We start from the raw sequence: 16,042 nt of genomic DNA, 5'->3' as shown, positions 1-16,042 counted from the left end.
TAAAGACCATTCATTCATTCATTCATTCATTCATTCATTCATTAGATACTGTACATAAACTACCTCACTACTAGCTACTACATATCTCATAACTGTATATAGCGCATAACTGTATATACCTCTCAACTATACTGATGTTTACAATACTACCTCTGCACATACTGTATATTACATAGTTACCTTTCTACCTCTTGTTCTATTTCTATCATGACCTTATATCACTATTTGCACTTCTGGTTGGATGCTAAACTGCATTTCGTTGGGTTGTACTTGTACTCTGCGATGACAATAAAGTTGAATCTAATCAGTAAGTGCATACATTTTTCAGTATACACGGTCCCATAGCTCTGACTATTAACCAGTGTTTTCCGGTTAGCAACAGTCACTAGGAACACACGGCTCAAAACAAACCAAATTATCTACAGTAGGAAGGAAGTCCACAAGAAAACAACATAGCCCATAATCCACCTCTACCTCATTAGCGCCACAATTAGATTACAATGCACTTCTCTCTGATGTGGTTTATAGCTGATCCAAACAAAGCTTACCATTACCCCCTTAAGTATTCAAGAACATCTTGGATCCAAAGGCTTGGATTTGAATCAGAGAGAGAGAGAGAGAGAGAGAGAGTAGTCAGACAGTAGAGCATCATTGTTGATTGTGTTGTAGCCTTCTCACCTGGTAGGCCTCCCCAGAGTACTGAGTCCCGTATGGGGTGGGGGCTGGGGGTGCTGGCGCCCTTCTCTTCTTGGGCTCCACTTTGGGGGACATCCTGGAGATGTTCATGACCGACTGGGACTGGCCCAGGGTGCTAGGGCGGTCCTCTGCACAGATGGACACGGTGGACAGGCCCTGGAAACACACCAGAGGAGGGTTAATGTCACACACACACACACACACATATAAAGGGATACAGTACCACGCACATGTCATAATAATCATGTTTTTTTTATTTCCCATGCAATCAACTTGTCAATCAATTGTTGGAATGTGGTATTTTTTGCTCTAGGCACAGGGTCAGCCCTGGTCGGCGCCCCTGGAACAATTAGGGGTTATGTGTCTTGCTCAAGGGCACATGCAGCTCTCTCCTGAGGTGGGGATCGAACCAACGACCTTCCGATTGCTTGCCGGCCTCTCTAACCTCTAGGCTACCACCACCCCCTTACATGTGTACACATGTGTACACACACATGCAGACACACACAAACACACACACACACACACATTCAAAACACCCTCACAAACAAAAGAACAGAGCTTAAATGTGGTATTTAAATGTCAGGTAACTGACTAATTTGAGTCTGGTCTCAGAAAGAGGTGAAACACGCTCCTTGATTGGAGTGGATATGGTTGATATGGTGGATATGGTTGATATGGTGGATATGGTGGATATGGTGGATATGGTGGATATGGTGGATATGGTTGATTGGGGTGGATATGGTTGATTGGGGTGGATATGGTGGATATGGTTGATATGGTGGATATGGTGGATATGGTGGATATGGTTGATTGGGGTGGATATGGTGGATATGGTTGATTGGGGTGGATATGGTTGATATGGTGGATATGGCTGATTGGGGTGGATACGGTGGATATGGTGGATATGGCTGATTGGGGTGGATATGGTTGACAGTGGAAAGGTCAAGGGTCCCTCCTGAAGGGTGGCATGGTTTGGTTCTGCCCACAGCTGAATCTCAATCCTCATTCTCTTGTTACAGTATGAAAGTGGGAGAATTGGGACATTGGAAAAGGTGGACTGTCTTGAAGGAGGACGTCGTTAGGAAGTAGCTTTAAGGCTACAGTCCAATCAGAACGCTTTGTGACACGTTGTGACAGCTGCAGTCATCCTAATTGCTATTCAGCCCAGATTGCTTGCAAATACAATGATGTCGGGCTGAGCAGGGGGTGGTGGGTGGGGAGTGTGTGTGTGTGTGTGTGTGTGTGTGTGCGTTTGTGGGGGGGGGGGGGGATGCTGAGTTATGGGAACTGATCAAAGACTGATCAAAGACTGATCAAAGTATAGTTGAATATCTAAAGGAGCCACTGGGACTGCCTGGACTTCTCAGCCTGACAACTCTGTACAGCAAAGATAACGGTTCACTTTACTGAAACTTTAAGAAAGAGTGTGCATTAAAACTAAAAGAGTGTGCATTAAGACTAAAAGAGTGTGCATTAAGACTAAAAGAGTGTGCATTAAGACTAAAAGAGTGTGCATTAAGACTAAAGGAGTGTGCATTAAGCCAGATTAATTGTTGCAGACCATTCCTGGGCATGGGAATCGAAGAAAGAGGTCAAGTAATAAGTGAACATTAAGTTTTAGTCCTTAAGAGTTTATTTGTGAAGAAGCAAGCGCTCATCTCCGAGTGAACGGAACAATGTGCAGGAAGGCCAGAGGATGGAAGTACGGTCAGTGAGAGGGCAGGGAAGGGGTGCAGAGCACACCAGGGACTGGCCAGTCTTGCCTACCGGGGAGAGTGATGCTCTGAGGGGGACTTGAGTTGCCAAATGATTTCCTAAGCTTGAATAAGCAGAAAGAGCTACTGTAAAGCAAAAATACAATCGAACAATATTACTGATAAGACCTTTCACAAGTATCTTAATTGGTTTGAATAATGTGCACCTCACTACAGTACTGTACATGACCAGTCAAAGTAGCATTTACTTTTACTAGTTAGCTTTTGCACTCTTCCCTTCTAAGATGCTCCTATATATAGTAGGCTACATATAACTGTACAGTCAGCAAACATTCCTCTCTAACAACTCCAAACACTCCTCTGCTGGTTGGTCCTAAGCCATGGGCTGAGAAAATCCGAGCTGACTAAAAGAAAGCACTCTCAGACAGCCTTGAGCTGGAGTGATTCTTGGCGGCGAGCCAGCCTTTCCTGATGAACTTTTCACACTGCGCTCATGTGTTCGTGGCCGACCCTCTCACACGAAAATTAGCGTGGGTAAACAGTTAATATTATCACTCTCTCAGAGGGTTCTGTTCATCCACTCACTGTATGCTCAATTCTGAAAGACCAAAACTAACACACGTTCCAAATTTAGAGGGAGATTTTTCAATTGGAGAATTAAATGAGACTGTGTTCTCTACTCAGCTGTTGGAACGGAATGTTCAAAGCAGGAACTGCCAGAATGCATTATATAATCTGAAATCACGCGCAGCGGGGAGCCCAAAAAAAAAGCTGTTGGCTCTTTGTTATCTAAAGTTTGAAAAGGTTCACCTGAACTTCAGCAATTGCACCCTGACTCCAAGAAGAAACTGCAATATCAATCTCCCATGTGTATCCATGGTGGAAATGGACTGAAGTTCACTACTACTTGAGAATTTCAGCAAAAACGAAATGACTGTCTGATGAATTATAGGCACCACCTAGTTCTTGTGATCTGGTACAATGCCTAAAATATGTTCATTCAGGACAAGACGTACAAACATCTTTGTACACAGCAGGCCTGATAGTCTTGTCTCTTCTTGCGTTGATCCGCAACCTACTCAAAACTCAGCTGATAAAACAGTAATGTCTGATGCTTCATAAGCACCTCAGATTCAGTATATGAAAGAGATAAATACAAATTCCTCACAAGACTTCATCTTTTCGCTTGTCAATGCAATACTGTAGATAAACAGAAAGGCCTAACATACGTCCTCTGCCTATCTTTCCAGCTGTATGAGCCATAATGAGGCAGGTAGGATCCCGGTGCTTTGATGATAGTGAGTGAGAGTCTTGCGGGCAGCCACTGTTTCACCATGATAAATGAGGCGGCGGGTAAGAGCAGGAGACACCAGGACACATGAGCAGGGAGGGGAGAGGACTCAAATGAACTGGAGAGCTCCACCAAGGGCTCATGGGAAGGGAAATCCAATAAAACAGCCATACTGATTTGAAGGGAATCACAGATGGCCGCAATAAATGAATCTGTAATCTTGTAAAACAGATAATAACATTTCTACTAGGTAGTCCTGGACAATGTCTACCATACTGTCAAATACTCTCCGGAAATCAAATCTATTCTAGCATTAGCACAATTAATATATATATACTGTATATGTTACGGTACATGTGGGAATACGGTACATGTGGGAAAACTAGGGTTAGGGTTAGGTGCTAGGGTGACTTGGTACATGCTGGCATGTCTAACCCTAACCCTAACCTTAACCCTAACCCTAACCCTACCCCTAACCCTAACCCTAACCTTAACCCTAGCACCTAACCCGTACCCTAGTTTTCCCACATGTACCGTTTTCCCACATGTACCGTAACATATACGGTACATGTGGGAATACGGTACATGTGGGAAAACTAGGGTTAGGGTTAGGTGCTAGGGTGCTACGGTTAAGGTTAGGGTTAGGATTAGGGGTAGGGTTAGGGTTAGGGGTAGGGTTAGACATGCCAGCATGTACCAAGTGGACGTAGAACCTAACCCTAACCCTAGTTTTCCCACATGTACCGTATTCCCACATGTACCGTAACATATATATATATATATATATATATATATATATATATATATATATATATATATATGTTGGAATAAGTGGAATTCTTCACAATGTTTTTCATAAAACAAAATAAAACAAAAAAGAATTCCACTGCATACTTTTTCCAGCTCCATTATTATTATGTATTTCATTAAATGATACATTTCCCAACAAGTGTCACTGTTTAAAGCTGATAAAAAAGGACACATAATGAATAACTCAGATTGGCTTACTGCAAAAACGTTACATTCTCTAGATGGCAAATTATCTAGAATCAGTTTGTCACTTCTGCCATCTAGTGGAAGGTGAGCCGTCCAACCAACATAATCAACTGAGGTGTTGCTCATTTCTAATCAAGAACACATTTATGAATGAAATCTGACATACCATTAGAAAAATGTGTTGCAAAGCATGATTTCTAAGATGATTATTATTCTTAACGTTCTATTGTATTTTTTTCAAAAGCGAGAGGTGAGTATTAAAAGAAAAAGTAAATCAATATGCAAGATGTCAATTATTACCATCCTGCCATTTCAGAAGAGGGTTAGTACTTACATTTGAGCACTTTTCAGTATTTTGTATTACATTATCATCAAGATCATCCATGTCCTGCTCTTCAGTCTGAAATGGAACGCACAACTAACATGCAATATGGAAGAATGCAACTACAAAGCATGCAGTTATCTGACTGTATACAGTTCAGCAGCATCATTACAGCCCGTTAGCATGGTATGAGACTAACAGTAACGTGAGTGGTCATTTTCATTGAAAGCCATCAGATGTTAGTTAGTTGAGGCCAGGGACTACATGTGTATCTTACATGGGAACTTTCCTTTACTCATTCATACCAAGGTATAACAGAACACATCAATTTTGCATTATTCTTACTGTACCATGTATACCTACCATAATGTAGGTAATACTGTATGTATACTACCGGTATATACAGATATAGTCGGAGCCTTTTACTGCATTTCAACTTATTAGTATTTTTCGAGCACACAATTAGCCAAGTCAAATTCTCCAAAAGGAGACATACTGACAGTGTATTGTGTCTCTTACCTTTGATCTCCTTCTGTTGAACTTGAGGAATCCCAGGAGGCCTTTCTTCTCAGACCCACTGATGCTGGACGAGTGGGAACGGATGGATTCTACCAACGGACATGGGCAAGACATTTCAGCTCACTCCAAAGTGAAACATTTGGATCTCTATCAATTCATTCATATGAAAGGTTTCATTCAAGTTATTGGCCAGATGCACCAATGGGTTAAACACCACACCAAGCAACTATAAACCTACATTATATTACGCATGTCATGTAAGGTATAAATGATGCAGCCCATGCATACAGTGAAACCTAGAACGCTCACATAAAACAACAAACCATAGCCTCTATGACCTACTGTACTGAATGCACTATGGCCGATCATCCCAACAGTAGATGGCGCTACAACTACACTTTTCCAATATAACTGCATCGACTGTGTTATTGAAGCTCCAAATAGGTTTAATGAACAGCCCCTGTTGACAATACACTGTACGCCTGAAGGTTATCACTGGTAAGCAGTATTCTACATCACACTTATGGCAAAACAGATGTACAATCTGAACTTACTAAGGCAGTTCTTGCTTACAGTAAATGTTGAGATGGGGCTTAGATATCCTATATTGAAATGAAACTAAGAGTCAGAATGATAAATGACACATTAGAATGCAACAACAACAACAACAACAACAACAACAACCCATGTATCTTACAATCTAAGATAAGTAGCTAACAAACAAACAAACAAGCAAGCAAGCATATCCCACGGGGGGGGGGATGGAGTGATGGGAGGACGGAGCAGGGTTAATATAAATACACCAAAAAGTTAAACTACGGGGTGGAGACACTATGGCCGCTGGTGACCGCTGCAGACAGAGGAATACCTGAGTAATTAAGAGCGGGTGCAGAAGCCATTTTAGGTTGGAGAACTGGAAACAATCACATCATTTCAACACCATTAAATGAAAGGGCCCTCGTAGATCATAGGTCAATCATAAATCAAGATATAGAATATCTTTAACTAACGCTACCATATATATGACAATAGCCGGAGAGAAGGGAGGGGTGTGGCCCCCCTAGTTAAAGCATCGTTACATCTCAGTAGGTTACATCATGTTCTAATGGTTAACCATTATGGCCTCTCTTGGGCAGAGTACACACCCTGAAAGGCATGTGCTTATCAAAGCTCATTTAAGCAAAAATGTAAACACAAACTCACGTTTTAATTATTCTGCAGTACCACCCCTGATAAAAATGAGCATGCCGTCCCTCACTGACTTCTATTTCCAGATAGAACAGTACAGCACACACTTATACAGTAATGCCTTGTGAAGTGAATGTTACTTTGAACCAACAACAACACACTCATGTGTGAGTGCTTATTATCGTTTTTCAAGGGCAGCGTAACAGAAAGAAGAAGCCTCTTGCAGTACCATTCATTGCAACGATTGAGAAATTGACAGTTTCTTTGGCGATGATGACACAGGTTGAAGGAAACAACGGAAGATAACATACAGTTATGTTGTTGTGAGAGGTATAGGACGTCGTTTACCCAGCGTCTGGTCCAGCACGTAGAGCTCTCTGATGCCCAGCTGGGTCAGAGACTTGTCCAGCTCCAGCTCGTGGTTGCTGACGTTGTCCTTCAGCAGCAGGACATGGGCAGACTTAAACTCACACTTCTCACAGATGGCTGGCACCAGGCTCTCCAGGGGCGCCAGGGGGTTCACCCTCACCACCGTCTTCTGGCTCCTGTGGTAGTTCACCACCAGACGCACCGTTTTCTTTCATGGGGAGAAAAGAGGGCATTTAGGGGCCTGTGGATATTGGCAATCACATAAGGGCCAGGAGGATTTTTTTAGGGGACCATGTCAATTGGTCAGTTAACCTGAATCAGGAAAATCTCCTGGCCCAAAGAAATGACGGAATGAAACGGGACTTGAGAAATGAGAGTGGTGTAAAGGAAAAAGAAAGGGTCAAGATATAGACAGAAAGGGTCATGCGACGAATACATTTGTAAAAAAAAAAAAAAGATACTTTAATTACTAAGTCATTATTAGTAAATACCATAGTTATTTCCCCTTCACTTACATTTTTTTTTTAAGTTCATCTTTTCCCTAAAAGAACGTCTTTTTGGTCAAAATTGAGTTTTTTTACATAATCTGATCCATTAGATGCTTATTAATGCCTGTGTGGTGTTATTTTTAAAATGTTGAAAATGTTTAGTTAGTAATTCATAAAATACAAAGGTTTCATCTCACAAAACATAATGGAATGTAAAAACGTTGACGCTCAATATCTCTGAACTACCCTAAACGGAGATAGAACCTTATAATTCTAAGCTCACGATTTGTGGACAGGGCTGGGCAGACCTGGTGTGTGGGCATTGAAGACGGTACTGTACTCTGAGGTAACTGAGGCTCGGGGCCTCACAGAGAGAGCCTGTGTGTGCGCAGCCAAAGCCCAGCCGGTCCCAGGGTGTATGGTGTACCCATGGAGAGGGATCACCAGGAGAGTGCCAGCGTTAAGAGGGGCCGAGGTGTTTTGTTATGAAGAACACAGAGAGCATCCACTCTGTTCTGCTTGCCCTTATCACAGAGGCCCGGTAGTCCCACACTGATACAGGATGCGGGAGGCTTCACGATAAACTTTGACTGAAAATGTCAACCCCTTTAGGAATCAAGGGTCCTGTACAAATCTGAAGGCTTTTAATGCCCTTGAAGTGCATTCAGATAGTTACTGAAGCGTCTTACGAGGACATTGCACTGGACTGATACGAGTTTACTGCATTTTTGTTCCATCAACAAATGATCAAATGCAAACGTATTTTATAATAATAATTATACATATCCATACCAAAAAAAAATAATATATATATATTACGGCCACATTAACAGCTCAGTACAGAATTGTCAGTTATTCAAGTTGAACGTCCAACGTCAATGCAGAGAGAGAACAGAGTGAGACTGTGTCAGACGGTGGCTAGCCTCCAGGGGTCAAAGGGAGAAAACAGGCCAGTCAGCCCTGAGAATAGAGTAGAAATAATGCATGGTAACTAAAGGTAAGGCACTCATGAAAAATTCACACCGTAGGAGGAGGAGACCAGGAGACACTGGAGACAGAGAGAAAAGGCACTCCGACAGCAACCTGTAACAGCCTTGTCGCTGCCTCGTAGGCTACCACACCTGCCTTACCTTAGCATTAGCCCTTTGAGGCTTTACTGGCCTTTCCTGCTGCAGTCATTCAGTGTCCAAATGTAGAGAAGGGCCATGACACAGTTAAATAGTGTTTCATATTCAACCAAACAAAGGTTCAATGCATGCAGAACACAGTATCACTGGATCTAAAACACTCCCTACCCTGCACACAACCTCAGTAGCCAAAAGGCCCAGATCAAACTGATGTTTCCAAAAAAATGTCACACAACAATCACACAGCAAACATAACATTCTCCAATTCTCTATTCTGAATAATCCCAATTCATTATCAATTGTCAGTAAGACAAAAACAAAACCGTTTAAAAAAAAACGAACACAGAGAGAGAGCCAGGACCAGGGACTCACCTCTGGCACTTTAGGCGGCGGCTTGCGCACCACTTTCTCCTCCCACACTTTCTCCTTGATGAGGACACAGGCCACGTCCAGGGTGCCCAGCAGGGCGTTGGGCTTGAAGGGTAAGGGCAAGCCCTCGGAGGACAGCAGCTCCAGGGTGTTGTAGGCCGGGTTCAGGTGGTACTGGCTGCACAGGTCCACCAGCAGGTCCATGAGCGCTTTGCTGAGAGGAGTAGGAGAAGGAGAGAGAGGAGAGAGAGGAGAAAGCAGTCAGGAGGCAGGCAGGCAGGCATGCTCGTCAGAGCACGACACAGTGACAGATAGGGTTACCTCCTTTAGCTCCAATAGGAAGACCTGTAATTACACTGCATGGCGCACAGAGAACCGCTCGGCTTACGGAATGATATACGCCGGCAAGTTTTGAAATCGAAGCTAATTGAACGGTTTGACCTCTGTGACAAATGTTTGGATTCATTCTTTTCTAGTATGGCAAATGTAGGTGCAGCTGAGACTGTTCTGGTCTAATCATAGAAATAAAATGTTGGATCCTAGGATATGATATCTTAGTATTGTGTGTTTGGATCGTATGAAGTCCCATGTGACATGGCATGAGAACTGATCAGGTGCAAGAGGGGCAACTGTCAAACCTGAGAGAAACCTATTATATATATATATATACATCCTATACGGTTGCCTCCTTCTGTTGCTTGCTGGGAAAAGGCCTTCTAAAACCTCATGACTAACACATCAACAAGAGATTTTCGAGACAAAGCTTTTGGCGTTTTGACATTGAGAATAAACGTTAAAACAATTGTGACGACAGCATTTATCTGTACTTCACTGCATCAGGGTCAATGAATTTGATGAACGGGGAAGGTTTCTAGCTGTCCTCTGCATACGTCAACCAGGTGTTTATCAGAGCTGTATAACACCTTCTCCAGCTTTATCAGGTACTGAGGCAGCAGAAATGTCGTCCCATAAAACAACAAGTGACAAACGCCAACAATGTTCATTGCTCTGGGGGGGGAACGGAAAAGATAACTGGGATGACCCTCGTCCTATTTTTGGTTGACTAGTACTTACTGTTCCGACCTCACTGTGAGAGAGCCGAGAGAGACAAGTGAGTTATCCACATGCCGGTCATTAACAGAGCCCCTTGTTCTGCTGCATGAGGGGTGGCCTTGATTCTCTGCTCCAACAAGACAGACACTCATTAAGGCCAGAGAGTGCCGACAGGTCAGCTTCACACACACACACACACACACACACACACACACACACACACACACACACACACACACACACACAGACACAGACACAGACACAGACACAGACACAGACACAGACACAGACACACACACAGACACACACACACAGACACACACACATACACACACATACACACACACACACACGCACACACACACACACACACACACACACACACACACACACACACACAATGCTGCTGCTGAGTGACTGAGAGCGGGAACCTTGAAAAGGCCCCCCTGACACACCCAAACAGACCCCGAAAACACCAAGGCTCTGTCTGCCTGGAGGGACTCTAGACTCTGAGATAAAATGGCAACGGTAGGGAGAAAAATGCATATTTCAATAGACAACTTCATTCCTTCCTTGGTAAGCTAAAGAGGATATTGACACCGGTTCTTCATCATAATGCAAAGTATATCAATGTATCATTGATTGGGATGTATTCCTTGTACCTTAACAGTTATGAACCATTCAACAACACTCTACTTGCACTTTTCTCTTCGCCAAACAAACCCCAGCGTCCAGTCATCATGGACCAGGCGAAATCCAGAGAATTTGATTATCCAGTGAAGAATGACCAGAGCAGTGAGTTTCCATGGAAGTTGTATCCACTTCTAATAATAGGCAACCAACCCATAGATATTAGTTAGCTTGGAGTCTTGCAGAGCCAGACATGCTTCTGAATATTGCATATACTCAATTGTAAAGTCTGGGATGCAAGGAGGAAGGTGTGTGTGTGTGTGTGTGTGGTCTCTCTCACCTCCCATCCACAGTGCTGGTGGTCTGGTAGCCCTGTGGCAGAGTGATGTGGAGGTCCACGTTGGGCCGCAGGATGTTCTCCTTGGTGTCCATGCTGCCCTGCCCTCCTCCATCTGGCACTGCGTTACGGAAGATCCTGCGTGGGGCAGGCTCGGGGGCCGGGGGCGGTGGAGGGGCTCGGGACTTCATTCTCCTCCTGTGTGACAGAGACCAACAGAGAAATGAAGGATGCGTTTGTTTTCTTGACTGGTCTTGACTGGACTGTTGACCGGTCACAGTGATTCAAAGAGGCAGCGACAGTCAGACAAATGTTAGGAAAGTAACAAACAACTGCTTCCGTACCTCAAAGTCAACTAGAATATTAACGCCTTTCTGTCTTCCAGGATTACATAACAGAGTCTGCAGATATGCAAAGGCTGTTTATTGGTTGTCAGGGTGACACTGTGACTTTGTTCCAATCAAATCTCAAACGATGAGCCTTCATTATCAAACATCAACAAAGATAACCAGCATGCTCTCCATGTAGACGTGTGTGTCTTCTGTCTTATCTATGGTCTTAACTATTAGCCTTGCACTCATTATGGACCCAATTCAACACTTCAGTGACCTGTTGAAGACGTTTTTGCATTTTGAGCTAATCGTTGGAGTGTAACAGCAAAGGGGGTGAATACTTATCGTCTCAAGACATTTCAGCTTTTCATTTTTAAACAACTCTAAAAGATAATTGTCACTTTGACATATTTTGTGCAGTACCCTGAAAACCTTTGAGAAAATATTGTGAATCATCTAACCCAGGCTCTTTATGCGTTTGACATGTGTCAAAACACACCGTAGCTCTGTCTCAGCACACACTATTGTTGACTTTAATATACAGCTAACAATGATTAATGGCTATTCTATTCAAAGCCTTTCAATGAACCCTTTCTCTCCCTCCAAGCAAATATTAGCATTTGAGTAAAACTGTCTCACTCACGTCAAATCAGTCCTTGGCGTGTTGATTATATCAACCAGTTTTTGTAAATCCTTCCAAGGCCTGGGCCGCACTGACAGTGTATTGTCTAGGAGTCTTGAAGACACCTTGTTCTGTGCGGCAGACAGCAGGAATGCACGGGACACATACCATAGTGTGTGGACTCTAACCTTGTCATGGTTAATCATTAACAGCAAAGTCCGGTATCCGTTACCACCGAGAGCAATACTGTCATTGACTCATTATGCAATAGTGCAAAAACAAAACTGTTTCTTTAATATCTAACCATTCGCTGCGAAGAAAGGCAGAAAAGGAACTGAAAGGACTTCCATCCAAGATCAAAACTGGTGTATGGCAGAATGGTATGAATGGTTGGGGCTGGGCACTCCTCTTGTGTGGCTGGCTGTGTGTTTGATATTTGCTGACAGCTTGTACACCTCCGGTCCAGACAGAGACTGTAGTGTGGCCGTGTCTCTGTCCCAGGACAGTCAGCCAGCACACCTCACACAAAGAGGCCTTTAGGGAAGGCCCAGTCTCCCAGAGAGAGAGAGAGAGAGAGAGAGAGAGAGAGAGAGAGAGAAGAGAGTGAAAACTCAGTCACTGAGCTGGCACAGGAGGGCAGTAAGAGCAGCTTCCACAGTGACTGGGTTACAAATGGACCTTTTTCCGTGCTCTCTCCACTTCATTGGATGGTTTGTGACCCGACTTGGGATATTATGTTTTTTGTTTTCACAATTGAAACAAATCCTTGAGTTTTCTCTAACCAATGACAATCAAGTCCTTGATGATCCTATCTCTTCAAAGTATGTAGGCTAACTCCATGAAGGTTTTTTTTTTTACTTCACCTGTATAACAATACACAATGACTCCTGGTTTCATCACTGAGACCGACTTAAAAGAGCTACTGTAAATTAACACATCAGGACCGTGCATTTGAGTCCCCTTGTGTGAGCTGTGCAAAGACCTGGACTCCTCCCACTCTCTGTGACAGTTGCAGTGTCATCCTCAATCATGAGCTTGATGAGTAATTCAGACAGACACAGAGACTAAACTTACACCACGGCATCCACGCCCGCACAGCAATGGCAGGAGACAGGCCAGTGTTGTGGTAAGAAAGTCCCTAACCCCCTGCTCCCCACCCCACCCCACAGACACACACAGTAATTAGGGAGGAGTACTATGTTAACACTAACCTAGCTGTTTAGGCCCTATGCTTGTGTTAGCCTGATTAAGAGCTTAGTGTCTCTATGGGGCTTTTCACATTCCATGACCCAAATAAGACTGTGCTCTCTGCTGCTACCCAGTTAGAATAAATCAAACCCTCAGCGCTCTGCCACCCTCTCAAGTTCACACAGTATCGATAAGTCTCTCTATAGTAGTGTAGCAGCAACAACAAAGTAAAGAGGGTAAGCTAGCTAGCCGGTCGACAGCAAACAGAGGGAACTGCAAGGAAAAAGTGATGAGTGGCAATGGGTTTTGAGGTATTGAGGTATTTCTCCTGGCCCAAAAAAAGTCATGGAAAAATGAATGTTCCTGTCTGGGTCTGAGTATATCACAGTCTGCTGTTTAAAAATGGGGGGGGGGGGGGGAAGAAGGAGGTTTTAAACTCATGGAAATAAGTGTTCACCATGTCATGTGAAGAGTTGAATCTAGAGACTGAGAGACACCTGTCCTTGTCCTATTAAACACAATGGGATTACTGAGACAATGGGAGCTCTATCCTCTACCTAACAGACACTTTGCATTTCCTACTGACAGATAGCACACTAACAGTGACCTATTTTTTTCTCCAACAGTCATTTGCACTGTAGTGTGCTAACATAGTAGTATACCTAACATACTACTAGGAACTAGGATCCAACGTATATCTATCTACCATACAGGAATAGTACGGGATATTAAGAAAGAATATTTAGCAGCAATCCCCCAAAACAAGATACAGTCAACCCACAACAGCCAATCATTTCTTCAGAATGATTCCAAATGAATACAAGAGGATTGACTGTCCTGTACATTGCCCCTTTTCTCAGTAGAACTCAACTTGATCTGCTTTAAGAATCTCTGAAAGGAAATCTTTGGCCATCTCTCATTAGGGATCGTTAAACCCACAACAGAACCACTATTGATCAAAACTTTAGTTGGAAGGTGTCCCAGTGCTGGAGAGTGTGACATGACTGCACACAGCAAAGACCATTGGCACTGAACACCAAAGCCCAAAACAATCCCACCTTTATCAGGCCACAAGAAAATCCTGTCATTATTTATTACGTTCTGTTGACCGTGGTTGTAGTTACCCTCACCGTTAAATGTTAGCCTAAAACATTTTTCTCACAATAGTGTCAATGAATAGTAGCTAATATTCGGATATAAATATTCAATTCAACTACGAAAAAACCCACCAACATAAGTGAGTGGACATGGACATTGCTTGTTGAGAGAGTTGCTATGTAGATTTAAAAAAAAAAAAAAAAAAAACTAAACAAATGTACGGAAGAGTATTAAGGCCACGAACTTTTTTTTACTTTCAGGAAGTGGCCAAATGCAAGGCTATCGTTGGATGCATCTTCGTGCCATTCGAATGGGATTCGTGGTGAAACAAAATGTGATACGACAGATTATCAAATTAATTGACCCTCAAGGTGTGGACGGACACATCGTCTGCGGCGATGGCAGCACTCTACCTGAGGTCCTAATGCACTCATAGGACTCTTACGACAAACTGAAGCCGTATGGAATCAATGGAATCAATGGTATCAATGGGATCAATGGTTGCATTGATGGCTATAGTCGTTATGTGGTATTGATGGAAGCGTACACTACAAACAACGCCCCGAAAGTCATAGCTGGATATTATATTCAAAGCATTGTGTTGGAGGATGTCCAGAGAGGCTGCGAACTGATAGGGGCACATAACATGGGTCAATTAATTTGATAATCTGTCGTATCACATCTTGTTGCACCACGAATCCCATTCGAATGGCACGAAGATGCATCCAACGATAGCCTTGGATTTGGCCACTTCCTGATAGTTCCTCCTGCACAAAGGGCAAAGGCTATTACCTCATTTAAATCTGAGTGATTTCTCCTTCTGTAGCCTAAAGACCCAGTTCGCGACAACGTCGCTTCAAAGTACGAATACTTGTTATAATAAGGTGATTTTGTGCCAATAGACAAAGAATGTCCTTATTACTAAAGCCAATTCCAAAGTATAACTTGATAAGAGCATTCATGTCATTCATTTTAACCAGTAGGACCAATAAACACTAATACATTCAGGGCCGGTTTCACAGACAAGGCTTAAGCCTAGTCCTAGATTAAAAAACATCTTCAATGGAGATTTTACATTGAAAGTGTGATTTAGTCCAGGACTAGGCTTAAGCCTTGTCTCTGAAACCGGCCCTCAAACTTTTTATCTCAGAAATTCTGACTTTTTTCTCAGAAATTCTGACTTTAATCTCAGAAATTCTGACGTTTCATCTCAGAAATTCTGACTTTTTTCTCAGAAACTCTGACTTTAATCTCAGAAATTCTGACTTTTTATCTCAGAAATTCAGACTTTTTTCTCAGAATTTCTGACTTTAATCTCAGAAATTCTGACTTTAAACTCAGAATATAACCCCAACCCCCCCCCCTTTCGGGAGAAAAAAAAACCTCAAATTGGTGGCCCTAATACTCTTCCGTACAAATGTGATAGCAGCGGGTGAAACAATTGGCAATTGAACAATTTGATTGGTTGCCGACTTGTTCCCGGTTTCACCAGCCGCCATCACAAATGTGCATCCCCTCGAGTTTAAAAGAATCCAGTTGAAAGAACGAATCGTCTTCTCGAGACCTCCTTTCTCCCTCACACACGTTAGAACCAACGTGATTCCTGTCGGTAGTCACTTGAATTGTCCGCTCTATTGTGTGTTGGACAGACCGTGAATACCCCGACCCTCAGCCACTCACCAGAGCCACAACACAGCGT

At 43.1% G+C, this 16,042-nt stretch overlaps 1 protein-coding gene across 1 annotated transcript in view; it reads right to left on the bottom strand.

The window, feature by feature from the left end:
• Nucleotides 1-16,042, bottom strand: part of cobl (cordon-bleu WH2 repeat protein) — a 52,597-nt gene that overhangs the window by 23,691 nt on the left and 12,864 nt on the right. The window contains exons 2-8 of the mRNA XM_080540865.1: nucleotides 11,107-11,301; nucleotides 9,087-9,297; nucleotides 7,079-7,307; nucleotides 6,411-6,455; nucleotides 5,543-5,631; nucleotides 5,036-5,101; nucleotides 679-852 (exon numbers count right to left, since the gene is read on the bottom strand). Of these exons, the coding sequence (XP_080396991.1) occupies nucleotides 679-852; nucleotides 5,036-5,101; nucleotides 5,543-5,631; nucleotides 6,411-6,455; nucleotides 7,079-7,307; nucleotides 9,087-9,297; nucleotides 11,107-11,301 (1,009 nt within the window). The remainder of the gene's footprint in view (nucleotides 1-678; nucleotides 853-5,035; nucleotides 5,102-5,542; nucleotides 5,632-6,410; nucleotides 6,456-7,078; nucleotides 7,308-9,086; nucleotides 9,298-11,106; nucleotides 11,302-16,042) is intronic.

Source organism: Nansenia antarctica (assembly GCF_963989245.1).
Source record: "Nansenia antarctica genome assembly, chromosome: 10".
NCBI lineage: Eukaryota > Metazoa > Chordata > Actinopteri > Argentiniformes > Microstomatidae > Nansenia > Nansenia antarctica.
Note: the sequence above shows the minus strand (reverse complement) of the source record. Positions and strands in the feature narration are given on the sequence as shown.